The sequence below is a fragment of the Opisthocomus hoazin genome, chromosome 1 (genome assembly GCF_030867145.1).
Source record: "Opisthocomus hoazin isolate bOpiHoa1 chromosome 1, bOpiHoa1.hap1, whole genome shotgun sequence".
In the NCBI taxonomy this organism is placed as follows: Eukaryota; Metazoa; Chordata; class Aves; order Opisthocomiformes; family Opisthocomidae; genus Opisthocomus; species Opisthocomus hoazin.
The window spans coordinates 71,842,873-71,869,567 of NC_134414.1; the positions used below are offsets into that span (position 1 = coordinate 71,842,873).

At 43.3% G+C, this 26,695-nt stretch overlaps 2 protein-coding genes across 12 annotated transcripts in view; both read right to left on the minus strand.

Moving 5' to 3' along the window:
- ADPRHL1 (ADP-ribosylhydrolase like 1) overlaps positions 1–17,148 on the minus strand; it is a 34,986-nt gene extending 17,838 nt beyond the window's left edge. For 3 of the 6 annotated variants that reach the window (XM_075425265.1, XM_075425255.1, XM_075425245.1), the window contains exons 1-5: positions 16,615–17,148; positions 12,795–12,959; positions 6,444–6,569; positions 3,800–3,940; positions 159–286 (exon numbers count right to left, since the gene is read on the minus strand). In XM_075425265.1, coding sequence (XP_075281380.1) covers positions 159–286; positions 3,800–3,940; positions 6,444–6,569; positions 12,795–12,959; positions 16,615–16,828 — 774 coding nt within the window. In that variant the 5' untranslated portion in view covers positions 16,829–17,148. The remainder of the gene's footprint in view (positions 1–158; positions 287–3,799; positions 3,941–6,443; positions 6,570–12,794; positions 12,960–16,614) is intronic. The other 3 variants (XM_075425273.1, XM_075425283.1, XM_075425293.1) reach the window with 2 other exon arrangements.
- Positions 17,149–21,696: 4,548 nt separating this feature from the next.
- DCUN1D2 (defective in cullin neddylation 1 domain containing 2) overlaps positions 21,697–26,695 on the minus strand; it is a 29,135-nt gene continuing 24,136 nt past the window's right edge. For 5 of the 6 annotated variants that reach the window (XM_075425343.1, XM_075425380.1, XM_075425362.1 and 2 more), the window contains exons 6-7: positions 25,256–25,352; positions 21,697–24,499 (exon numbers count right to left, since the gene is read on the minus strand). In XM_075425343.1, coding sequence (XP_075281458.1) covers positions 24,420–24,499; positions 25,256–25,352 — 177 coding nt within the window. In that variant the 3' untranslated portion in view covers positions 21,697–24,419. The remainder of the gene's footprint in view (positions 24,500–25,255; positions 25,353–26,695) is intronic. The other variant, XM_075425351.1, reaches the window with a different exon arrangement.

Genomic DNA, 26,695 nt, shown 5'->3' on the forward strand with positions numbered 1-26,695 from the left:
AGGATGGGAGTTGTTTGTCCTTTCTTGAAAGTATAGAAAAAACAATGACTTCCTGACTGCTTTGGCACTGGAAACAGTTGAAAAATACTGGTGTGTCTCTTTGAAAATACCTCTCTTGGTTCAGAGCCTTTCTGAGCACTGTCTGAAGTTGCAGTTACCTTTTCTCTCTCCTCTGCGTCGTAGTTGTCTGGAAAGACAGGTTTATTCTGATTTTCCTCATTGATTTCTCTCTCCTCCAAATAAAACTGCCACTTCGCTTCGAAGTAAAACCAGTGCTCCTGATATTCTGAATGCAAAAGAAATTAGTGATGTAGTATTTCATCTCGGCAACATTTTCAGTTCTAACTTAGCAAATTTTAAAGAAAATAACAGTATTGACTGACCAGAAAAACTAGGTATTTTAAAGTAACGTATGTTACGCAGGCATATGTACTAAGAGTGCATTTTAATATTGAGTGGGACATCTAACTGGAAACAGTAGATGTGAAAGAAGAAAATATTTTCAGAATCTTGTACTATTTTTACAGTATATTAAATTTATATTAACATCAAGATGAGATTTTTAGAGAACTGTCTGAGGAACACTCCAAGGAACAGATAAGAGTCAATAAAAAGAGAGAAAAAAAACAGTTTTATGCCATCTTTTTATTCCTTTACTATGATTAAAGAATAGTTAATAATGCTTACAAGTCCTAAATACAAATCGCCTCCTACCTCAGTTATCAGTTTTTAATCACATAACTTCTCCAGTATTTCTATTCTGTTCTCACAGTATTTCTGTGTCATCTTTCAGGAAAAGCCAGACAGGAAAGACCAAAATTTCCATTTGCTAAGGTTAGAATACGTATCAAATGTAGCAAAAGGAATAAATAACACACATCCCTGCTATCTGTGCCTATACAAATAAGCCTTTTTTAATAACAACAGGTCTTTCTCCTTTTTCTGTCACTTTAGGAAGAGCATATCTTTAATCATGTTCAACTTTGCGCATGTCAATAATCTTGTTGAATTGAGTTTATTTTCAAGACAACACTCTGGTTCAACCTTTTCATAAAGGCTTAAAAAGGCGTGTACGTCACACTGATCTGTTAAGCACACACATACGCACCTGTCTGCAGAATTAAGGCCCGACCTAAACCCTGCCCGGGAAGCCAATGGGGTCAGGAATTAGAAATCAGTGAGATGGCAGAGACCTCTAAGTATGCCAAGGCGAGCTTGCAATTCAGTATGGGACTATTGGCATATAGTTTAAATTAAATTTGAGCGTTGCTGCTTTTTCCCTGCCTTTGTCCTGCCTGGTCACTCAGCTGTGTGCTGCAAGTGGCTAAGGAGCGTGCACACAACCTAACCTTTTCTCTGAAGGGTGTACTCTGATTTTGCTTCTTGTCCTAAAATGCCATACAAGTGACTCTGGCAATTAAGATTTTTAGAGCAGTTCAACTCCATGTAAAAAAATCCAAGCTGCCTTGTAGGACCTGATACTTTCACAAGGTTGCCGGTTCCCCAGCCCCAGACAGGGATGAGCCTTCAATCACGTGGCCCTGTACGCCTCCAAATCCCCAGCAGCCCTTCTCCTGAGTATGTGCCCCAGTTTTGGCTGGTTACAAGGAAGATAGTCATTAGAACCCTAAAAAAGGGGAGTTTCTACAAAAAAATTCGGTTTTTTAGAAATACAAAGTGAAAGTGCACTCACAGCCGTCAGGCCATGAAGAGCATCTTCAGGGAAAAAAATTCCACACGAAGAATACATTGTTTGTTGAAGTAAACTATTGACATTCACTCCAGCAGCTGGTTACAAAACTGCTTATAGAAATGCAGGGGACCTGACAGGTTTCTTTCTGTGTGTCCTTTTTTCCAACTTCCCCCATGACCATAAACAATGAATGCCTCAAAAATGAGTGTTTTCTATGTAGCACCTCAGCAAACAAGGAAGTGGTGGAGGAAGCCTGGAGAAAAGAAGGCTCCGGGGAGACCTTATAGCAGCCTTCCAGTACCTGAAGGGGACCAACAACAAAGTTGGAGAGGGACTTTTTACAAGGACATGTAGTGATAGGAGAAGGGGTAATGGCTTTAAACAGAAAGAGGGTAGATTTAGATTAGATATAAGGAAGAAATTGTTTACTGTGAGGGTGGTGAGGCACTGGAAGAGGTTGCCCAGAGAAGCTGTGGATGCCCCCATCCCTGAAAGTGTTCAAGGCCAGGTCGGATGGAGCTTTGAGCAGCATGGTCTAGTGGAAGGGGTCCCTGCCCATGGCAGGGGGGTTGGAACTAGATGGTCTTTAAAGTTCATTCCAACCCGAACCATTCTGTGACTCTATGATTCTAAGTGGGATTTATCCCAATGCACAGGCCCAGAAACAAAGGGATCAAGCAGTTGCAGGAGATTTTAGTCATATGGATGACCTGTAGCATGGTCAGAAACCCCATGTCACCAGCCCTAGCAAGGCTCTGCCCCATCCCTTGAGCCCAGCCTGAGATGATGATCATATTCAGATCTGTGGGACTATCTGGCAAGTAATCGCAACTGAATATCAGAAAGGGATCTTGAGTTGAGCCCTCTGTGACTGAACACTCTGTTTGTTATTGACGGGGGATAATGCAGCTAAAAAAGAGTTTTCTAAAACTGGAGGACTCTGGCAAGATTTCTTTGCAGTGCATCTCACCAGCCAAGGAGCTTAACTTTAATGCAGGAGACTTTCCCTGCTACCAAAATAGGACAAAGCTCAACAATACGGGCACTAGTCGGACAGTGTGCCTCAGGAGTCCAACGCGCATGCCTCCACGCTGAGGGGTCCTGCTGGAGTGGAGTGACAGGGACCTGCTGCAAAGCTGCTCAGAGAGGAGCTCACTCACGCTAATCCTGCACCTGCTCCTCATAGGTCTTGGCTAAAAAAATCCTGGTGTGCAATGAGGAGCAGACGAAAATGTGGGGTCTTTCAGAAAGGTTCCCTGGCTCCTTTCAGAGTTTGTTGTGGTAGCTTTCCTTCCCAGGTAAATCTTCATTGCTGAATACTCTTGAGTAAAGATTTCTATCGAATTCAATTTTTCTCAACAGCCAATCCTCAAAACTAACAGAAAAAGCTCTTTCCTTGATGTTCTGATGTAATGATACTTGTCTGTCCATGGTAGGTCTCGCAGTTACAAATACATCACTCCCTGGCAAGCGGAAACTAAAATGCCTTTGCCCTTAAGATCACATACATTACTAAAGCAGCGATATCAAGTTCAGTAGTTGTGCTATGCTCAGTTGTTTTAAAACAAGGTTATAACAGGTTGTATCCCATTTGTTCAGAAAAGCAACAAGTCAAGTCTGAATTTGTGGTCAAAAGCTGACTCTTGGTCAGGAGGCTTCTGCACGTGAACTTTCGCTGGCAAAATGAAGAATGTCAGTGGGTTTTCTTATGTAAAATATTGGACTGTGCTGACTGATGAGCTGAATAATTCATATCTCAGCAGTCAGTTTGCCTAATAACCTGCTAAATATCATTTCCTCCCTCCCCCCTGCCCAGCAATCTTTGAAGACTTCCTAAAAATAAAACTGTGCAGTAGGGCATGATCATTGCTGTTTCTCTTTGTATTTTTGCCACCAACATACCACACAACTAACAGACGGTAGAAGAAGGTGACACCACCTGCGAAGAGCTCACAGTCTGAGCAGAGAAAGTGGGAGGACAGCCCTTGGAGACAGGAGAGGGGAGAAAGCAGCAAAAATGGAGACACTGGGGAGTGATATTTCTTCAGTGCCTTTCTAGCTGAACATAGTTTTAAGAAAAGAACTCTTTTGTTTCAGACACGTTACCTGCCATGTGGCGAATGGTCTTCTTGCAGTATTCTTCAGCCATCGGCACAACCTTCATCATCTCTCTTCCCCACTGCACAAGGGGTTTCCCTTGTATTGCGTATGCCACAAAGAGAGCTGTGCATAGGGACCCTAGAAAGCCTGGAATTCACAGAAAACAATGATTATTAAAGCGTGGACTGTGCATTTACCATCATTGTCCTGTCCTTCATAAAATCACTAGTGGAATGCCTCATGGCTGTCAGGTGGATTGACGAATGCAACGTAACCTATCTCTGCCTGTTTGCAGACTGGCTCGTGGCATGTTGAGATTCTTGGCTAATGCGTGGTGCCTGTTGGTTTACAACTTATTTTACATAGAAGGAGGCTTCTGTTCTCAGTGGTGTAACATGACAGAAATTGAGGTAGGGGTCAAAAATAAACATCATCCACTAATGTGATACCAAAAATCTTCTAATTGAAGTCACATGAAATAATTGACTTGCTCAAAGCGATTTGGTTACAAGCCCTATCACCTTGCTTACAGAGTCATCCAGCTCAAGGTCTGTGGTTGATAGACCTAACACTATTTCTGGCTCATTTTACTCTAAGGAGTCAAGTCCATGTCTTACTTGGATAACCGCTTCTTTCCTTTAAGGCGACAAGCCCATATCCCCTTCTTTCCTCTAAGGGAACAAGCCCATGACCCGTTAGAAGAAAGAAAAAATTATCCAAGTAAGTCTGCCTGCCTGACTAGGTCTTCCACTTTGGCTACGAACATACTTCAGATGAACTTTCTGTTGATGGGCACTCAATGCTTCCATGACGTCAGAAACAGAGGGGCTTGTTTCTTATATTTGCTTGTGCTCTTGGCATTCTGTCAAAGGCAACAAAACCAACCCAGTGCAACGTGTAAAAGAAGGTTAAGAAAACAACTCTGTCATTTAAACAAGCCCCAGGTGAGCAAAGTATTGATGCATGTGCTTCTTTTGGTGCATGGATCCAAAACAATTCGCTCATGCATAGAGGTAAGCATGATTTTCGTGTGTTTTGCTGAAGGTAAAACCAAGTGATTTTAGGAAGTTACAAGTCCAGATGAGATGATCACTAATTTCTTCTGCCATAAGACCTGCAATACTGGGTCCAGGCCAAAGGCACGTCTAACCCAGGATCCAACAGATGCTTTCAGAAAGAATAAAAAGCCAGGAAGAGCCAGCTCAAAGGGTCTCACTCGGCTAGACAGCATCTAAACCAATGGCCATAAGGATCCTTGAGTGCCACGTTCAGCGTGAGGGAGGCTGCAGAGGGTTTAGAGGATGAAGCAGAGGGCTATGCCTCACGTAGCCTCCTGCCGCTCACCGGGGAAGAAAGCAAGGCCCAGCCGAGGTTCCTGGCTTTGCAAATAATGCCAGCATGGAATGAGCCTAATTGGTTTGGCTTCTCCACTCCTCAGAGCTTCTGGACTAGTTTAGGGGCAATTTTAGTTACACAGCTTGATTGTTGTTCACAGCGACAGCCATTCTCATCCACTTGCCTGATGCCTGTTGAACTCGGGCGTATCTGTGGACCTTGCATCTGCCTGCAGCAGCGAAGTCTGCAGCTTAAGTATGCATGACACAAGGAAGTACTTCCTTTGTCTCTTTGTTTCAGTCCTGACTGACATGTCGTTTGGGTTTTCCCCATCTTCGAGTTGTGAGAATCACAACTGATGTTTCCCTGGCACCTTTCAGGATGGTAACTGAGGTTCATGGTGGCCCTTCCACCCCTCTCCTCCCTTCCTCCCCACCGTGCCACTTGTCTCTTTTCCCAGCTGAAAACTCCTTTTGGGTGTAATTTCTCCACATATGGAAGGTGTCTGATGGCTTAGACGCTCCTTACTGCGATTTTCTGGCTCTAGTAAGTCCTTTATGAGGTGGGAGATCCAGAACTGCAAGCAGTCTTACCACTGCTAACGCACCGTGGACTTTATGTATTGGCTTAATGACATTTTCTGCTTTGCTTTGAATTCTTTTCCTCTAATTTCATGCCATCCTGATGGCTTTTCTGACTGCTTCAGAACACTGAGCCTGTTGAACGTGTCACCTTTCATTATGGGTTTATCTATTTAAAGCAGACAGAATGAATACATGCTTACATATCATAAAATTATCAGAATGACAGACCTGAATATTCAAAACATCAAATCTATTTGTCTGTGTTTTGTTAGAGTGTTTCATACTCTGTCCTAAAAAATGTGGAGTTAGATTTTTTGGCTCTCTACTTTTACCTACTGTGATTGGATATGACAAAACCTGCCAAGAGAAAAATTATGTTATGCCCTGAAACATAAACTTGCATGATAACAGTGAGTCATCTAGATGTGAATCCCAACATTTGATCAAGGCAAGTGACATGAATATGCTTTGGACAAGACGGGTTGTATTTAGTTACTGGGATTTTAGGAGGGAAAACTTTCATGCCTGAGGTTGCTGTTTGCAACCATATATCAGTAATATAAGTGATAAATATACGTATATACTATCCAAGCAAAACCCAGACCAAGGCCTTGGAGTCTGCAGAGCAGAAGCAGTTTAACCAAGTGAGTTCACAGGAGCCATGTTAGTCTGCCCAGCAGTGAAAAGCAGACTTAGGGACTTCAGCGCACCAATACGTCGGCGGACATTACCTGTGGGATGGTTGTGAGTCATTCGTCCGCATTCAATGCTCACTTCAATAAGTGACTCCAGCCTTTCCGGCTTCCAGTATCGCATCCCTAAACACATGGCTTTTGTGGATGCTCCAAATCCAGAACCTAAAGTAAAAAGATAATGCCAAGCTTTTAAAAGGAGACTAATGATACACATATATGTTGATAAGATGCAAAACAAGCACATTTTATTAATTCAGCTCATGTGTAGGAACTCAGGGAACAGAAACCGTGCAAGGCAAGTTACAAGCTTTGAAAGTTTCTCGCTAGGAATTTTGCTGCTATGCAGTCATCCTGGTTTTACAGGTACCTTCCAATATTCTCAAGTGCTGTGAAGAGCCCAGTGGGTTCAGAAAGCAGTGCACTCTCTTGTTCACAGCACTTGTCTGATTCAAACTTTCACGCCATCTTTACTCATTCTTGGCTGACACCGCTGTTTCGCTTGCTCCAGGTGCCAGCACTAGAAACAGAAGTTTGAGGAAAAAATATGCTTTTGTTATGCCCTTATTTTAGTAGTGTTCAGGCTGAAAGCACACAATTAAAATATTTTATATGAGTATCACTGTTGGTCTAACAATTTTACTGCGTGTTTCATCCTAAAGAGCCCCACACGTAGTTCACAAAATAGTTTCTGCTACATAGAAATATAATGTGTCCAAAAGGAAACTAAAGGCTACAGAGCCAAATCCTCCAAAGTTAGGCAATGTCAGAACTGAGGTTTCCTGTGCAGCCTGAAATTACTGCTCGTATGCACACTCATTATGGTACAGCCTGTACTTCCTGAGCTTGGTCTTGGGAATTTCTGCCTCGTGCGGCATGGAGTTTCTTTATTGAATAGCTAATTCGGTATTTCTTTTAATCCTCAGCATTGTGTGCATGATCCCACGTATTCAACTTTTAAACACTTCACTGAACGGAGAGTTAAATTTACTAACGAGTTTCTCTGCAGTACTTATCTCAGTAATATCAGGATCCCACACAATTTTTAATGAGCTTATCTTCACAAGGCACCAGTGAGGTGATTATCTCCTCTTTGCAGCTGGTGAGCCAATGCCCAAAAAAGCCTTAACTCACTGCAGGCACCCACCCTGAGATGGGTAGGGCTCAATTTTTCAAAGTACTTGGCATTTTTCAGCACTGTCTTTGCTCAATCACACTTCCTAGTGACCTTGGGCATAGTTGAGAGCAACCAGTATTTCTCTGCTTGGTCCCTGGAAGATAAGGGGCATATTTATGCGATCTAATTTTAGCATATGTGGAACCTGCAATTGGAGCACAGCCTCCCTGTCTTTCTCAGACAGGCAGCATGAAGAAAGGCTCTATCTCCACTAGCTGGTACAATGGCATAGTAGGAGCAATCCATGAGCCGGAGTGAATTGAAACAGCAAATGCCAAGGTCAGGGCTTTTAGTCACCTGCCTTCAGAGGAGCCCTCGGCTGCTCCCCTGGGCTGTGCCCGCAGAGCACCAGGGGCTCTCTTGGAGCACAGTGTGCCATTTAATGTCATCCCAAGTGGCTCAAACTCAGGTGGCCTAAAAGCATGAGTGTGATCAAAATGTGGTAGAGGGGGTGACAGGAAGATTTGCTTTAGAAGTACTTTCCTGGGCCAAAACTGGAGCACTAACATAAGCCACCCATTGGCATCTCCAGGTGCGAGAGCTCTCCTCCCCAGAGAGCGAGCACCCTGAGAGAGCATCCTGGTTATGTGATCTAATTAGGTCAGCTGAAGACATTTCTTCCCTTCCTCCCCAGAGCCCAATGTGCAAATTTTGCATGCAATAACTCTTCCAGTGGGTTTAACCATGAAGGGCCATCTACAAGAGGCCAAACATCTGATAAACGTGACATGAAAAGCTTTGAAAAATACCATTTGATTCCTCACAAGCTCGGAGCTTGCTTCCTCCTTGCTAGCCTTTGTGATACCAGTGAAAGGGACCCTTCTCCAGGACTTCTTTGCCTGCTGCTCTGCACGAAAAGTCTGGACACTTTGCCTGCAAATAGTGTGTTTTCTCCTGTACGTCACCTATGTTGCAGATGTAATGCTTGGCTATTAAGGAGCCAGGAGCAGATAAAGCTGTCTGCCTATCCCACAGATCACACAGAAACCACAAGGCAGAGTCAGGAAAGAAATTCAGTCTTCCAGAGCATCAGTCAACTTAATTGGGAGAACATATCTTCTCTTGCTTGCAAAACCAATGTCTTCATTAAACCTTCTGCTGCTACAGAGATGAGAGTCTTCTTCACTATGCAGTCCTGGTTCCTCCGAAGGATACTTTCCATGCTGGTTATCCAAGAGGGCAGAGTGTTGCACTACACAGAACTGCTAATTAAATAACATCTCTTAGTATATCCAAAGTGGAGGATGCATTACAGTAACCTGACTGCTGGTATGAAGGTGCTTGTCTTTGCAGCTTCATCATGTTCCTCCAGCCTAGGAAGTTATTTTAAAACCTTCTGCAGAATTAGACAAGCAAACTCGGTAACAAAAAAATTCCATCACCTGGAGTAACATTAAGCCTAGACAGGGCTTCAGGTGCTTAGCAGCTGTTAGCTCCCATGTCTCAGTATCTGCCATTTGAATCAATGAAGTAAGGGACAGTGAGACTAGTCCAAGCAAGAGGTGAGACAAATGTGTAACAACATAAGGACTGTCCTCTGTGATCAGACCAAAGGTTGACCTAACTGGTTGTGTCTGACAGTGGCCAATGGAGCGGATATTTACGAAAGAGTAAAAGAAAGTACAACGACACTACCCCTTTGTAATAACTAAGCTGCTGCCGATTCTTCTCCCTGATCCAGGAGGCAGCTGGATATTCGTCTTTCTGCTTAATAACCCTCGAAGGATTTCCCGTGGGTGAATTTGCCCAGCTGTTTTATGAAGTCACATGAACTGTAGCATCTGCAAATTGGCATTGGAAAATTGTTGTGCAGATTAATTAGGAGTTGTGTGAAGTCCTTCCTTTTGGTTTCTTTGAACTTCTGACTCGCCAGTTTCATTTGAAGTCCCTAGCTCCTGTGCTGGAGGAGTCAGTGAGTTTTCTCAGTCCCTGTGCATGTTCTCCAAGTTATCTACGACTTTACAGCTCTCTGTCTTACTGTCTCAGACATCACAGCCTATGGAAGCAGTTTTTACTAATCCAACCATCCTTCCTCTTATCCTTTCTAGTTCTCTCATGTCCTTTTGGGGAGAGGGAGGGACGAGATTATATGCAATAACCAAGAAACAGCGGCTATGGATTTGTAGAGTGGTGCAAACAGGTTTTGTGTTTTGTTCTCTGTTCCTTTGCCAGTCATTTCTAATAATCTATTTGCTTTCTGGCTCTTAACTGAGCACAGAAGCGATGTTCTTGTGGAACTACTGTGGCTCCACAATCCCTTCCCTGAATGGTAACTGAATCAGCAACTGCATCTATGTATATTAAATTAGGATTTCGCCCCCCCCATGTATGACTTTCAATTTACCTGCATTGCATTTGGTTCTGCTACTGTGCCATACAGCTATTCATCATTGTGAGCATCTTCCACAACTCTGCACCATTTTATCTTTGACTTCGCTGACCCACTATGCACTTGCATTTCCAGATAGTTTATGAACGTGGTGAACAACAGAGGTCCAACACAGGTATCTCCTTCTCTATGGAGAAAACAGATTGCAATCTCCCACTCTTCATTTACTGTCTTTTAACCAGTTGTCTATCCTCAGGAGAATCTTTCCACCATACTGTAACAACTTAGTGCCTCAACACACAGTGCCTTTGGTGAGGGACCTAGTTGAGTGTCTTTTGGAAATCCTCACAGACCATCTTCACAGCATCTTCTTTCTACTCCTGTTTCTTGGCTACTTCATGAGCTTTCTAGTAGATTTCTGAGGTGTGACTTCTCTTCACAAAAGCTGTGTTGACATTTTATTGTTACATAATTTTCATTCATGCATGACATTATTCTCTTTTAGTATGCAATACCTCAGTGTGCTTTTCTTTACCCTACATCTGTGGAATGACAAAGTTCCGCTTAACAGCTGTTCAGCCCTGAAGAGGATGTCTCTTTTGTGACTGCAGGCTGTTCTGCATGAGAACTTAGAGGCTAGCTCCTTTATCTCCTGTCCCTCTGTGGCTTATCCTTCTCTTCACGTTTGCTCCCCAACTTTCTGCGTTTAACTCGTGGTTTTTTCCTCATGCTCTTCTACCAGTGCCACCAGCAAAAAGGCACTGCTCTCAAGCTCTTCTAGGCCGCCCAGCAGCTGCTCTGGTAGCTGCTAATAAAGACCCGCTTGGATGCTGCAGCCTCAGCCTGAAATACGTGTGATACAGGTAGAGCCAAGCTGCCATTTGATTGCCCTTTCACAGTGATTCTGAAGGCACGTCTCTGGCTCAGGGGCTACCACCTTAGTCAGATTTTGATTCCAGCTCTCAAACATCGGCTCTTTTCTTCTGAAAAAGTTCGAGTTTTTAGCAATGGAACAAAACATTTTTACCATGTCTTAGAAACAGCAGACTTATCTGCATGATAACTTTAAACAAACGCTGACAGACCCACAGAGGCAAACACTCAGTGGTGAAAATTTCAGCCTTGAGCTTATTGATGTCATGAACCGAAAACAAGCTCTTAAAATGGAAGGTATTAGACAGCCTTGGGCAGGTCTTCTGGCAGTCACAGGAATCTCGCCAGCCTTTAACATGATCTGGGTACCTCTGCAAGGAGTGTGGCAATGAACATGACATGAAGTGGCAGAGACACACAGGGCAGTTTGACTTAAGAACTCAGTGTGCTGACTATACCCACAAGAATTTGAGCAGAGGAGCTGCATATCAGCAATTCAAAATTACCTAAGCTATGATGTCTTGGTTCCAGACCATCCAAGATATCATCTGACTGCTAGGCATTCAATGCCCATGGAATGTTTTTATCTCAAGAAGAAATCTGTGAAAATTCAATTAAAAAGGTTATTTTGTCCATAGCAGTGTCAGGCCCCACGGTAGGCTGAACATCTGCACTTCAGGTCACTGGTTCTTTTGCTCTCAGAGTGGAAAAAAGGCTTCTTGAGATGTTCAGGATATTGGTCAGATCAGATGGAAAAGATGAGCTTCAGCTGCCAGTTCTCAAGCCAGGAATTAATTTTAGAACATTCTAGCCCAGAGTATCCCAAGAGCAAACAGTTTGTCATGGAAAGCTGGGGAGGAGGAAGGCTAAAAGAAGAGGTGTGGTTCCAACACAGCAACAGGCCAGGGAACAGCCGTGCTCCACTGCTGGAGATGTCGAGAGCTGCTCAGGGCCACCATCAGCTCCCACAATCATTTTGACCAAATTTTACTTACTGTCAATTGGAAAACATAGGACGAGTGCCAAAGGGGCACCTTCTCGGATCTGCCTGGCTAATAGCAGGTTGGGCAGAACAAACGGGGATGGGATCCTTTTCCCTCCCAGCAGGTGTTGTAGGGAGCAAGGGCCGAGTGAGGGATGCTTTTTGTGTCAGAAAAAACTGACTGCAGAGACCCAGAAATAGCCATGGCATCGTGCCAGCAGGTCTTTGCCGCGATGTTGCGTCAATGTGCCGCACTACTGAGCGGTGCCGGTATGCACTGCAGTGACAGAGCACCACACCGACAGAGCGCAACGTCTGCGTGAGCTGCCATCATCTCGTGGCTGTCCAGGCCTACCTCCTCTGATGGTGTGGTGCCTCTACAGTCTTTCAAGATTAATTGCACTGTGTGCACATGGGCATATGCGTGTGCACATAGCTGCATGCACGCTGTTTAACTTGAAGTAGAAATTCAATTCATCGTAAAATGAAATTGCCTTGCAGAAAGAAAGAGAGGGTCACGGGTAGGGAAACAGGGCTAGGAACACTGGGGATGATCAGCAAAATGGACATAGTTTTTAGCATGACAGCCACCTGGAGAAAAGTCTCTGCTTTCCCTCCAGTGAACCCACTGGTGCATAGAGCGTTTCACAAGCTCAGCATTTTGTTTCAGATCTGCCATTGCTGAAAAGATTCAAGACTACAAATATTTAAACAGAAAACAGCAGAAAAGATTTCTTTAAATAACCATTAAACTCAAGGACAAAGATCTGGACCCAGAGGCACAGAGCCAAGAACAAAGTCACTTTAAATAGACATTGCAGAGAGAAGGGTTCATTTACGAGAGGACATAGTGCCCTACAGAAGGAATTCCTGGCAGATCTCTTGCCATCCTCAGGCAAACATGGAAACGTTTCAGGGCTAGTAACCTTTGATGTCAGGGGGGAAAAGGAAAAAATTTCCATACAGCCACAAATGCCAAAAGCATGCATTATTTGAGCCAGGACCTACAAATGGAAAGCGGTACCGTACCCTTTTCATTGAATGGTGTGTGCCAGGCGAGAAGGTAGTTGTCTGGTTTTAATTCCCTGCAGCCTTCAATGGTAGCGGGGTCTGGCCGCCTCCCCGAAAGCTTGTCGACAGCATCCACATAGCGTTTTACCAGCTCCCGGTACAGGTCTTCTAAACACCAGTAATCTGCTCAGAGGAGGGAAGAGAAGGTTGCTATGTGAAGGCAGAAGAGCAAGGGAGCCCTGAAAACAAACAAGCAAAATCACTATGCGTTTAAGAAATGTTCCTTTTCCCACTTCCAATACACTGAATCGTGTTTCTGGTGCCAATCAACAAATTTTTACACACCATGAGAGTGGGCTGGAGGAAGAACAGCCTTGTCTCTCTGCTCTCGTCTTTTCCTGCATTCCTTTCCATTTTCAATGTCTCTAATTGGAAAGATGAAGGCATTCTGTTTGTCAACGGTAGTCGCTCAGGGGCTTTATTTAGGTTCCTTGGTGTGAAGTATTTACAGAGGTGTCTAACTGCAAGGCAAGTGCGTGTATTTTATATTTATCTGTATTTCATATTTATTTTGTCTCAAATTTGTAGGTCTTTCATGCAGGGATCCCAATATCTTATGTCAGTACAGTAACCAGAACAGCAAGCTTTTGTAAAAATGATTATGAAGATCTGTAAGAGCAGAAAATCCCTACAGTCTGTAGTATTTTCAGCAGATAGATTTCTTTCCGGAATAAGTTCACTAGAAATATCTGTTTATTGATTGTTTTTACAGTCTTGCCCGAGGAAGAATCTTGCCCTCATTAAACATACGCTGTTTCTTCAGTACAGCTGCTTCTCTCGGCTGCTGTTGTGTGTCGCTGGGCTTGAAGAGCCCTGCCCTCAGCTCTCGCTGAGGAAAAGATTCCGCTGGCTTCTGTTACGGTTGTGTAATCAGTGGCAACCAAGGAGGCTGTCGGCATTTGTCCATTTATATCTTTTCTACGTACTTAGAGAAACCCCACCCAATGTTTGGTTTCACTCACAGATCAAATGACGCAGCAGGGGAAGTTCTTCCAAAAATATCTTCATTTTGTCAAAGATCAGTGATTTCTTGAAATCCACAGGAAAGGTTTAATTTAAGAGAAAGTTCAGAGCCCCATAAGCCAGAGCCACTCAAAAGTACCAGCTAGGCAGACAGGCAAGTAAAGAAGATGCAGTGTAAAACCAAGATTCTCCCCCTTTCACATAAAAAAAAGCCCTTATCAGCTACACTGGCCATCTCATATACAATCCCAGAGGACTAAGATACTTCCAAGCTACCGACTCTTTCCAGATTTAGGAATCAGGTGTCAGTTTATCCAGATGGGAGCCAGCACCAAGATTTACTGCCTGGCAGCTTCTGCAGAAGCCTCGTCCGCAGAGGCAGAGCCCTGTGGTCCAGCACCTCTGGGCTGCCCAAGCCCACCATGGTTCCCACACCTGGAGCCAGGTTGATGTCTCAGCCGTCAAGTCAATAGGACAGGTTCTTTCTTTAGAAGTAAACAGTAGGTTTTTTTTAAACCTTTGTTTAAGTCGGAGAGGAAAAGGCTTTCCTCGTTGCAGGGGTAGTTCCCCTGCTTTTGATGATGCTGTTTTTGTTTCTCCCTTATAGGACAGGTTCCTGCTGGAAGCAGAGGTTTCATTTATCCTTCATTGGGGCATCAACCTTTCCGTCCGTGCACATGGTGGATGTGGGGAGCGTCAGCTCAGCCTGCAGCAGCACCCACAGATCCTGCTGCTTCTGGCCATGGCTCTCCTCGGATGCCCTCCACTCAGCCGGTGAAGCGCTGGCTGGAATCACCTCCCCGGGTGAGACCTGCCTTCGTCCTTGACACAAAGCTCCCCCTCACACTCAGCAGCGCCCCGGCGATGGGACTTCACGGCAAGCCTAAGCCCTGGGCATGCTCGACCCAGCCTGCCAGCATCCCACCTGTAGCCAGAGCCGTGCACCAGCCAGCCAGGTGAACGGGGTGGGCGGGAAGTGGGGCAGTGATGGACAGGAACACTTTTATTGCTTATCCCTCGTCTTTTTTTTTTTGGCTAGTAATGTTCCAGACACCCAATATATTCTGCAAAATCTCAGCCTCAAGGCAGTGAGGGCTCCCCGCTGCACGAGGAAGGCAGGTTCCCAGGGCTGGTGGCAGCCGTCTTCAGCCTCACAGACCCACATTCACCTTGTTCAGGTTCCCTCCATTGACTTGGATGACTTGGCGGGCAGACTGGGCCATAAGCAAGCCCAGTGGCTTTTTAGCATTCCCCATGCCAGGAGGAGACACTGCTGTGGACAGGAGCAGTTCTGTTTCCCTTGTGGGAAGCAGAGAGAAGGACCCTCTTTCCCCCGTTCATCAACGTTACTATGAAATGGAGATTTCTTACTAAAATTCGCCACACCAGCTTGTTGCTTTCTCACCAGCCCATAAAAGCATCTTTTTAAAAGTCTTGTCTGATCAGGCCAAAGAAATGAGAGTGCAGGACAAACACAGCTGATGGGAATTACAGCTGAGATTTTTTTTCTTTAGAGCCACAGTACTCCTGGTGTATTTAAGAAACAAGATTTATTATTTTATAGTTACTCTAACTGGCTTGATTACCCAGAAGCTATGGTTTTAGAGAGTTCAGTAAGCAAGAAACATACAATACATATTTAATCATAGCCTATATTCAGAAATCTGTTAGTCATCTTTTTTCTTGATAGGCTGACATCTTGCCCTTATCTTTAGTGTATTAGCTACCCCTTAAGCCATTGGTTAGCTAATAGCCAGGCATGAAGTGTCCAACACACTCTTCAACTGATCTCTACATCCTAAATTTAGAGCCGATTGGAAGCAGGCAGATAAAGCGGTGAAACAGAAGCACAAGGGATATTTCATTGACGTGAAGGATACTTAGCTACATTGTGAGCTTCTGCTACTGTTAATCACCCAGTGTTACGTGTTTTAAGAAAAATCAAGAATGTTTTTACAGAGATTAAATAATTTATTCATTCCTTCTGAAGAGGCAAAGTATTGCTGAATGGTCACTGTCTTTTCGTGTACTTTTGATGACAATCTGGACAGTCTCAGAAAGCTTTAGTTCAATGCGTAGGGTGTTGATGCAAGTACTATTGTATCCTACAAAAGACTATTCCTATCTTAAGAAAAAACAAATGTTCCTTCTCCAACAGCTGTGATTTTAGAAGACATATATTAATAACTTCGACTTTTCTGACAAGCTTTGTTCTAAACCTAGTATGTTAGAATATTTTTTGGACTAAAGACACAAAGCTCTCCTTATAAAGCAAATTGTTCCTTTTCTAGCCTTGCAAGGTGCAACCCTTTGCCCGAGGGGCAGCAAAGAGGAGACAGGGCTAGCGACTGTCGCCTGAGAGAGGTATTAAGGTGAGTCTACTCCAGCCTGGAGTTCTGGACACAAGCATGTTAAAAATGCACTTAGAAGAGCTCTTATCTTTTACAGAAGAATTTCTAGTGGCTATATTACTCCCTGACGTATTCCATCATACAGATAATCTACTTGGCAATTATTTTCGTTATGCTGGACATGTGATATTTTAGTCTTCAAGCTTTAACCAACTGTATAAACCTAGGGAAAACACAGAGAGAGCCTCTCCACGCTCAGGAAACCAAAACACCCCAGCCTGTGTGATGGTCACACGGTTACGCTGACGGAGGAGACAAGCTAATTCACATTATCATTCACATAAGCAGCATTTCTGACACGCTTTCTCACGACTTGCCCAGCACTCAGGCTCATTTTAAGAAATGCAGCAGCTCAATAGGTTTGCTCCTTCCTAGGGTGCGTTCGCTAGCCCCGCCGTACCTACCTGTGATGACAGCCTCTGCGGTAGCCATGTGCATGAGCGTGTTGTCACTCACTGGCCACTTGTCGGGGGAGAGCACCAGGTTCTCCAGCCCTCCAATTTCCTTCAGCTCCTGCTGGATTTTTGCACCTAAGGCATTGTTTTCTCGGGAGAAATTGCGATAACCGAGAGCATCCCCTACCCCAGCCAGAACAAGCGCAGCCTTAAATTTATCCATCCCCAAGGCACTTCCCGCTGCTCCTTCGTCCGAGACAGCCACCGAATCTCGATCTTCCTTTGTTCCTTTGCCTTCGGCTCAGCTCCCCCGACACTTTATATCAGCCATTGTGTCACACCGAGAGCGCTCTCTATAAGGCAAGGACTTCCTTTTCTGGCTCTGCAAATGCCGTCTCTTGTCCGGGACCTGACGGAGAGGAAATATTTCATCACCCAGGGATTTTGCAGGGGCTTTGTTCAATGAAACCGCAACAGTGGACCCGCAAAGCGAAGCGCAAAAGCCTGGTTTCTGCGACCCAGCGTAAAGCAAGGCAGCAAATCCTTAGCCCTACCCAGCGTACGTAACTCTACACCCAGAAAAACAGATGCCTCCACAGGGGTGCTTATTTATTTAATAACTTGTAAATTAATATATTTTCCTGCCCTTTTCTGATATGCTGGAGTCAGCCTCCCTTTCAGGGACCAGTCAGAAGGAAAGCCTGTGAGAAAAGGAGCTTCAAAACTCTGTAAACACTAGAATGAGTGTTAGGCAGTAAGAAAACTAGTCAAATGCAGACAACCTCTCCCATTTCTAATTACGCCTAAAGCGATATTTTGTCAACAGCTTTCTTGCTCTGTTTCACCTGTTACGAGAATGTTTTGCTAATTCACTGCACCCCTGGATAAACACTGAGCAAAATACCAGCTTCAATCCCACGCCTCTTACTCCCTGGCAAAGACTGACTTTTTCCTAAGGCGCAGCCCACATTTGGGCTCTGGAAGGAAAGTATTTCGAAAGATGCATTTGAACGGCATCCTGTGAGTCTAATAAGAACTTACTAATTCTAATTCTTAGAACTTCATAATTCTAATTCTAAGCTCTAATGCTTCACTTAATAAGAACTCAGCTTTATTAATACCATCCTTTCAAACTTGATACTTGTGCAATTATGTATCTCATTCTATTATTGCAGCTTTTTCTGTGCTTCTGCCATGCAGTGCAAGAAGGGGCTCTGTAGTCTCGCAGATTTTTGAACGTATTTTGTCCACAAACACATCTCTGTGTAGGCTCAACGTCTTCCTTCAAGGGGTCTGCTGAGACTGACTCAGATCGTGGTTCCAAGTCACCATCCATGCTGTCCTAAAGGCTCACAAATTATTACTACTTTGCATATAGAAATACAAATGAAAACATAAACTTAGGTAGATAAACAGAAAGCTTTGATTCGCTTGACTACAACTTTGACAAAGGATACCTGGGGAGAGGTTTTTATCTCTTTCAGAAAGCAATAGTGATTGCTGTTCGGATGGAAAAGGCCAGCAGTGTAAAGGATGCGTCCTCCTACCACCCAGAGCAATAAGCAGTTAATCGTGGGCTGAGTTATTGATACTTGTCGAAATATCACTGTACTTCACAAGAAACGTTAACACAGTTTCAGAACACAGATGAGCATTGCCATTCCTGTTCTACATTATAAGAAAGAAGGTGGCAAAGTGGTGAATGTAGCCTCTGTTAGTACACTCCTTTTTCTGAAGACGAGGACTTGGGTAACAGAAGTGCCGAGAATTAAGCAGAGGACACTGAGAAGGTGTCTTTGTTGCTAGGAAGGAACAACTCTGCACTGAAAAAGCAAAAAAGAAAAAAAGGACAATTATTTCTTAGGATACCAGGGGCATTATGTATGGACCAGAGAAGATGGAGGGCCAAGCATTCTACAGGCCATGGCCAGCCTGCTCTAGGGACAGCTCGCCGCCATCAGCAAGGATGCCAGCCCCTCTGCCCTGCGTGGCCAGGGGAACAGGCATCACCTCCCACAGCCAGGGCATTTAGACCACACAGAGGTACTCTCAGAGTCACCCCTGTGCTGCCAGAAGCACTTTAGGTTCTGCGTGTCTGAAAGGGAACACTCAAAATGGAAAACTAAGGCCAAGGCAGCTTACAAAAAACCACACCAGGCATAAACACTGATGTTGATGTCTGCGTTCTGGGTCCATACACCTCCCGCGGCACCCACCGCTGCTGTGTTCCCACGGAGCATTAGGATTTGGAAGCACATCGAAATCTGAACTTGCGAAGCAAGGATGGGAGAAGTCACCTGCTGAGGCATGGCGGAGAGCTAGCGAGGGCCTCATCAGATGAAAGGTTCCTTCCTGAAAATGGGCAAAGCTATTCTTAGTTTTCCATTTATCTCTTCCTTCTGACTGTGGCTGGCAGTTGCACTGCCCTTTTGCCTCCCTGGACTTTACCCTGTTGCATGCACACTCAGCTGCTTGTAATACGGCCCAAATTAGGAATAAAATCTTTGGCTTTAGAAATAAGGCTATAATGAAAACCAGAGAAAATTTCAGAGAAGCTCTATTTTTCAACTCTGCAAAACAGAACATGCAAAAATAATTTTGTTCTCATTTAATTTATTAATTGCACATTATCTCCTTTTCATGTAGTACTTCCAGCCACTATGAGCTTCCTTGGCAGAAGTAGGTTAGGCACACTGGTGTCTACCCCTACTCCCCTCAAAAGAGACAATTATTTGTAAAATATCATATTTGCGTATCTTAAACACAGCAAAAATATAACAACTCCATTAAGATGGATAAGTCTTCACTTATCATACATATTCACAACAGGAAAAAAACCCAGTAGAGCTGGCAAAAAATATTTGGTAAATGTTAAATCAGATAAAAATGCAGCTTTGGCATCCTCTCATTAGTGTACATCACTGCTTTCAGGTGGAAAGATTCCAGAAAATAAGGAACAGGAAGGCAGGACAGAGAACAGACTTGTTTGTGTTGGTGGCATCGTGCTGTTTTTTCAGCTCAACTGCATCTGAAGCCCTGTGTGAGAACGCAAAGCGCCCCTTCAGCAGACCTGGCTCCACCTGAGGGGAAGCAAACCAAGCATCTCCACCACCCAGGAGGGCTCTCGAGCCACAGAGCCACTCCTGCTTTATGAAGAAACGAACCGGTGAATGGAGCACGGGCTGAGACTGCTCTGCCAACACAAAGCCCTTCAGCGTTTTAAGTTAAAAGATGGTGACTATGCCCCAAGTACTTCACCCATGAGCGAGTGCGTGAGCGATACTTCTACCATTCAGCAACACTCAGCAGAGAAATGCTCTTGATTCCAAGTTCAGCCATCCAAAGCATGCAGAGCATCCTGGAAAAGGAGGGTTGATGCCAGGTGGGTGTCAGACTTCTGTCAGAGCTGCATCTTTGCAACACAGAAGTGGAGGCTTTCGCTTCGGCAACAGCATCATTCCTTTAGGAACAATACTAATAATAGAACACACTCATTGAGGGCCAGGAAAAAGACTGGTTTTACTCAATTTTTTAATAGTGGGGACGTTTCTCTTGACAGAAAGCCTTTGTCATGACAAGAAGCCTATGGGTTTCCCCTAACAACAACTGGAGTATTCCACTGCCTGTAAAAGAGGCACAAGAAAGCACACATGGGACTTTGTCAAGTATATGCACCAACAAGAGGCAGTATCCCAACAATTACACTCAATTGAAATCTGGATGCCCTTTACGTTTCCTCGGGCCTTTCTCACCGAGAGGTGAACATTGTACCCACTTGTCCAAAATACAGAATTTTCCGCATGTGGCTGTAGAGAGAGCTGCAGTTGCAAACACCTCTGCCAACTGTTTGTAACAAAAAAGCCCATTTTAGAGGTGTCTCATCTTCAACCCAATTCTACTCCGCATACTGTATGTAATGCAAAGGTCAGAAGACATGCTTGGTTGAATGTTCTTTTCAAAAAGTTCTCCTGGTTGTAAAACATTACACTTTCCCCTTTCAGAAGGACTGTGCTGGTTGGCTCAGCTGAGGCAAGCAGCCAGTGCTGACACTTGAAAGGAGAAGAGCTCGCCATGGTTCAAGTATCAGCACCAGCGGTTTCGCTGTTACAGGAGCAGGGAGACAGACTCGTGTGATACCAAAGCCGCCAGTGGCTGGTGAAACCACTGGAGAAGGATGCCAGATGGCAGAGTACAGAGGACAACTTCTTTATTTTGATTTAAACTTTCAGCAGAGAATTAAGGACAGTTGAATACATACCTTGAAGGGCTTTGCAGAGACATCTGAGCGTGCTGCTTCTCCTACAGAGCTCAGAGCCCAGGACGGAGCAAGACTTTCCCTGCAGTTACACCTCTCATTGCCAGTACAGGCTAACGACACAAACTGGAGAGCGCTTGGTCGCTGGCAGGTACATGTAGTGGATGCAGCACTGCAGCTAAACGCAGCGAGCTTCTTAAAAGCTGAAGGGTGGCACAGATGTGCGAAACAGACATTTCTTGTAACTGCTCAAAAATTCATGAGTTACATCCTTGCCCCCTTCTGACTGATGGAATAATAATGAATCTAATAAATTAACGAGAAAACAAAAAACCAGCCTTTGCAAGGCTTCCAAAGCAGAAAGCTGACAAAAACCATTCAGACATCTCGCATGACTGACTTCAACCCTTTATGTCGACAGTCCCTTTATTCCTTTTTCCATTGCCACAAAATTTACACACGTACAGCTTACTCTGCAGCAAATCTCTCAGGTGCATTGAATGAGCAGATGCCTGCAGGTTTGCTCTCCTTGGCATGACATACATGACAAATTACATTTAAATTTAGAATTGGCAAGTACAAATCCTCTGGCTCAGTTTCAAACACTCCAGACGTAAAAGCAAACAACTTGGCACCAACTTTAAAAATACGTACAGCTTACCCAGGAACTAATACCGTATACACTGAATAACTTGAAGACATCTGTACCATTTATGATTATAAATTGATCAGCCTAGATGTTACCCCTGCACCAGCTTACCTAAAAAGCGAGTCAGAGTACCTTGCAAAGTGGAACAGTTGGCAGCAGCAAATTATTAAAATACATAAGGAAGTCATCACTTGAAAGCAGTTTATTTGCATTTATTTTTACAATTGTTTCAGTGTGAAGGTGTTACTCCGTGCCATCATTTATGGGAATGTAAAAATGCATACATGGTTTCAAATGGGTAGAAAGCTAGGAAGAACAAAAGAAAAAAGCGTACTATACCTAGGAAGCTGGCTGATAAGGAGCAACTCCTCTCTTGAGAGTATTTTGCCCAGTCTTCCTCTGTTGGAAGGTGTCTTCCATGAAGGATCCTCTCAGGAATGAGGCTTAAGAATAAGTGAATAAGTGTGTGAAACTGAATACTGTGCTAAGCACCTTCCTTCTTCCTCAGATTAACAAGGCAAAAAAACCCCTCAACTCGCATGCATTTTTTATGCTCTATTTATTTTAAAAGGTAGAAGGATTATCAGGTTGATTTGAAGGTGTTCTCAGCCTGAACAAATGTTTCACAGGCTCTAGCGCTATGAAACTTACATCACATACCAACAGATTAAACTGCTTCTGGTCAATCATATTACAGCTATATATTTTAAGTGGCAATTATGTGAATAACAAGGATTCCACCGCTTTTGGCTGGATAAATGCACTTGATGTTACACGTTCCCCAAAGCCTACAGGACGGATATAGAAATGGCTTGTTTTGCGAAGGAAGAGTAGGTAACTCAAATGCATTAAAGAAGAGCATCATGTGGTTTTTAAATATCCGTTGACTGCGGTATCTGGACTTCACAGAATGGTAGGGGTTGGAAGGGACCTCTGTGGGTCATTGTAGTCAGAACGTGAGGATTTGGGTTAACATTACTCCCTGACTCTACACAGCAGCGCGAGGCAGCTGCGGACCGAGCCACTGACATCTAGTGGCTGCCACGCAAGGCCCGACAGTTACAAATCCTGCTTGGGGTAAGAAGGCTGCCACTAATGAATCACCCATGGGGCGTTTGTAACTTGCCTGCTATATTCTTATTACCAGAAAATTTTCTAATTTGTTCAAATTTGTCCTAATCCTGCTTTTTAAACTCCATGTGCAACCGAAGTTCTCCCAGGTGGAAGAATGCAGGTAATCGCTCTGTACACAGCACGTAATTTGTTCTTGTAGGCTGCACTGACATCAATGAAAGCTGACTGCTTATATAAAACTCTAAATATTAGAGTTTAAGAGAATATTGTAAGCTTTTATACCCTCACAACTACAAAATAGTATGCTGTCATGCAATACTGAAATGATCTGATGTGATCCACAGATACAAATTATATAACTTAATGCACTACTTTCTCCAAAATTGTTGCATCTATTCAGCTCTGATTACAGAAAATAAATTAATCATAGTTGTACATGCCCTTTAGCAACTATTTGTTTTAACAAACTTTACAGTGGCTATGACAAACTTATTTTGATGAGGTAGCGTTTAAAAGAGCCCTGTGTGAAGTTGTGTCGAACAGTTTCTAAGTAAAGCTTTTTTGTGCTTAGCCATTGGAAGACACTGTGGAGAAAGAGAAGACTCACCTCTGTACACTTCATAATCGACAGCTGGTGAAAGGGGAGAAGAAAATGACTGGACAAATTCAGATTTGGTGAAAACTGGTCCAATTCCACTAGCCCCGAGAACAATTATACTGCATAATTTACTCCTTTTTTTCCCCCCCTTCAATAAATGTTACTGAACACACAATACACCCAGAGGCATGAATGCTTATCATCATTAATTACCTCAACTATTTCTCCAAAGTGGAAGCCAATTAGTGAAGTCTTTGGCCTTATTCACATTTATTTTCTATGACACCTCACAGGGATTGCATTTGTAACTATGTTTCATTTAACTCAAATTTATGATATGTTTCATGCTACAAATAAAACTAAAAGTTATATTCCACCAGTTCATGATTTAAAATAAAGGAAATAAAACACATAGTTGAAGACTAACTGAATTATGATAGACAGACATGAATTATAAGAGCATCTTTGGTTGTTTAATGTCTGCTTTAAAACGGTTAATAGAAATAGCTGGAGTTGCAACATAGCATGGAGCAGCAGCCCTTCCTCAGCAATACTACTGTTACATGTCCAAGCGCTTTAAGAAGAATAATAATGAGGCAGTTAATCTCACTGGGAGAAAACAAAAGGCTGGATGCAATCAATCTATATACATCTTGGACTCAAAAATATAAATTTAAAATTTTGCAACAAGTGAAAAAAAATAAGTGTTTTTTCGTTTTGCTACAATTCTATATTAGGACAGATCCACAGAACTAACCTTTATAAAAGTACAACATACTGCATAAGTTTTATTTAGGGATTTAATCTATATACCACAAATACTGCTTTTAATATAAGTACAATATAATACAGTTTTATTTATGTAACTGCTGGTGTTCACTTTGGATCATGAACTGAATGGCATGCTATCCTGTCAAAACTTTAATAAAGTGGCCTCTAGTTAAACTTCTCCAAAGTATAAAATCATGCAAAAATCTACATCCTATATGATACAACCAGTACAATAATTGAAGCCAATAGCCTGCAAACAGCCTGGACTATCTTCTGAGTTTGCTCTTGAAGTGTCCACAAGTCAGCCATCATTCTCTTCAGACAGAAAGGAAGAATTTCAGTTGTGTTTGCAGAATCCCATCACGACCACTGAAACCAGCAACAACGTGCACAGATATCAGTCAACAAATCTTCATTACCTAATGCAGTTCAGAGCGCACGTTTAGTCCATATTGACAAGTCTGGGGTTAGGAAGTTTTACGTTTTCCTCCTGTGACTACCGGTCGTGCATATTCCACAAAATCATCTATAAGAACAGGCCACGCTCCTGAAGAGAAGTCAAGCAATCCAGAGATTAATGGATCATTATCAGCAGCAAATTGGTGTAGCCTCTAAATACAAAGGATGAGAAGCTCACTTGGACATTTCTGCCCTAGTCTAGCTTTAACACGCACGACATGATAAACGCTTGAAAACAAGCACCTAACTAATAAACCTTTGAATCTCTTCTTGCAGCAACAGTTAGTACAATAGTTTAGTACAAACAAAAAGTATTTAAAGCATAATTCACACCACAAATTTTATAAATATTAGATGATCACAAAACCATGGCATTCCTATTCCTATTAGAGCCACTCATAACTTACAAAATATTTCTGTACACAGTCATTCCAAAATAGAATTTGCAGGATTAGTGACAGAGCGTAAATTGCTTTTAGGTTAGTAAAAAAAAAAAAAGCTCATGTAGACATTCTTGCAAGTAGAAAAATGATTTCTACCCTTGCAGTTAGCAGTACTTTTGTACAAAAAAACACAGTTTCAGTGAGACTTCTGTGGCTTAACAGGTTCAACTAGCATGTGCTGTAGCACGATGTGACAGTATCTTTAATGCTATTTACATATTACAGCCAACTAGTTAACCTTATCATTACTGTTTTGGCAACAAGCACAACACTATATTTGCAGCTAAACCTCTAAGAGTAAACAAATTAAGACAGAAGGTAGCAGCATGTTCTGTCGTTCACTTACAGCAATATTTTAATTCTGCTGTACCAATTTTTGAAGATATTCAAGTACTTCTTACCTTCTTCATCATAGTTGGACATATCATCTGCAATCATATTTCCAAAGTCTAACAAAAGATTCCAAGTATCTTTTGGAATTGATCTTTTATGATGTTCCTATAAAGAAGTAAAAATGGTACTGTTCAATCCAAACTATTTACAAATCCCTCAGTAGTATTTTATATTGACATATACAGAAATACACATTTTGCAAGTATTTCTTCTTCCTTTTTTTATTCCAAATAAAATTCAGAACTTCTAAGTAAAGCTATAGAATAAACTGCAACTCAGGTGGCAAAAAAGTTTAAGTTCTTTTGTTTCTTCCGATTGCTTTTAGGGTACGTGTTCCTAACTTGTTACAGAAAACAATAAGCCAAATGTACTTTATACTTCTACTTAATAGCACCCATTCCCTGTTCTGAAACTATGCAGCCACCAGTTAGCATTCTGGCATTTCAATTCGAGTCCTTTTTCCCCTCATCCCTTTTCACTTACACTTACCCAGTCTCTTTCAACCAGTTGGTTATAGCTGCACCTCACTCTTCCCACTTACTCCCAGACTGCCTTTCTGCCTCCATCACCCCAACCTCTCCACAGCCATTCTCTCCTCCACCATAATGCCCTGCCTGCATTTGGTCGACCTCTGCCCAGTCTCCCTTTCCCCAGTCTGCCCTATTCTCCACTACCACTGCCTTGTCAGATTTCAAGCGCACTCTTCCTGCACCCCCCCACTCACAAGTACCAGCTGCCACCCTGGAGCAGCACCCCAAAAAACTTCAGTCCCCGTCAGCGTTCTCTCAGGTTTTGAAGTGAGCGCACATGGGGAAAGACAACTGCTAAGCAGCTGTCAGCTACAGGATCAAGTGTCAGAGCCTTCGCACCTCCCTCCAACTGCTGATACTGGTAAGACACCTGAAGGCAGCAGGGGGATTCATAGGGAATTCAGTTGGAACACCAAGTTCTGGTTTGCTGCAAAAAGTTGCAACTGCATTGAAAAGCATGGGTGAAAGACTGATCACTTGACTGGTGAAGGGTTGGGTTTTTTGGTGTTTTTGATTTTGTGTCAAGGAGATTTCTTTTGTTTGTGCGGGGTGTTTTTTTTTTTTTTTCCAAGCAGTAATACCCTACAGCATTGAGAACAACAAACTGTATTTCAAAAATCTGGAACTTCATCAAACTGAGGTTGATGTCCAACACAACAGGTGCCCAGCGACAGGACAAGGGGCAATGGGCACAAACTGAAGCACAGGAAGTTCCGTCTGAGCATGAGGAAGAACTTCTTCACTCTGAGGGTGACGGAGCCCTGGAACAGGCTGCCCAGGGAGGTTGTGGAGTCTCCTTCTCTGGAGATATTCAAGACCCGCCTGGACAAGGTCCTGTGCAGCCTGCTTTGGCAGGGGGGTTGGACTAGATGACCCACAGAGGTCCCTTCCAACCCCTACCATTCAGTGATTCTGTGA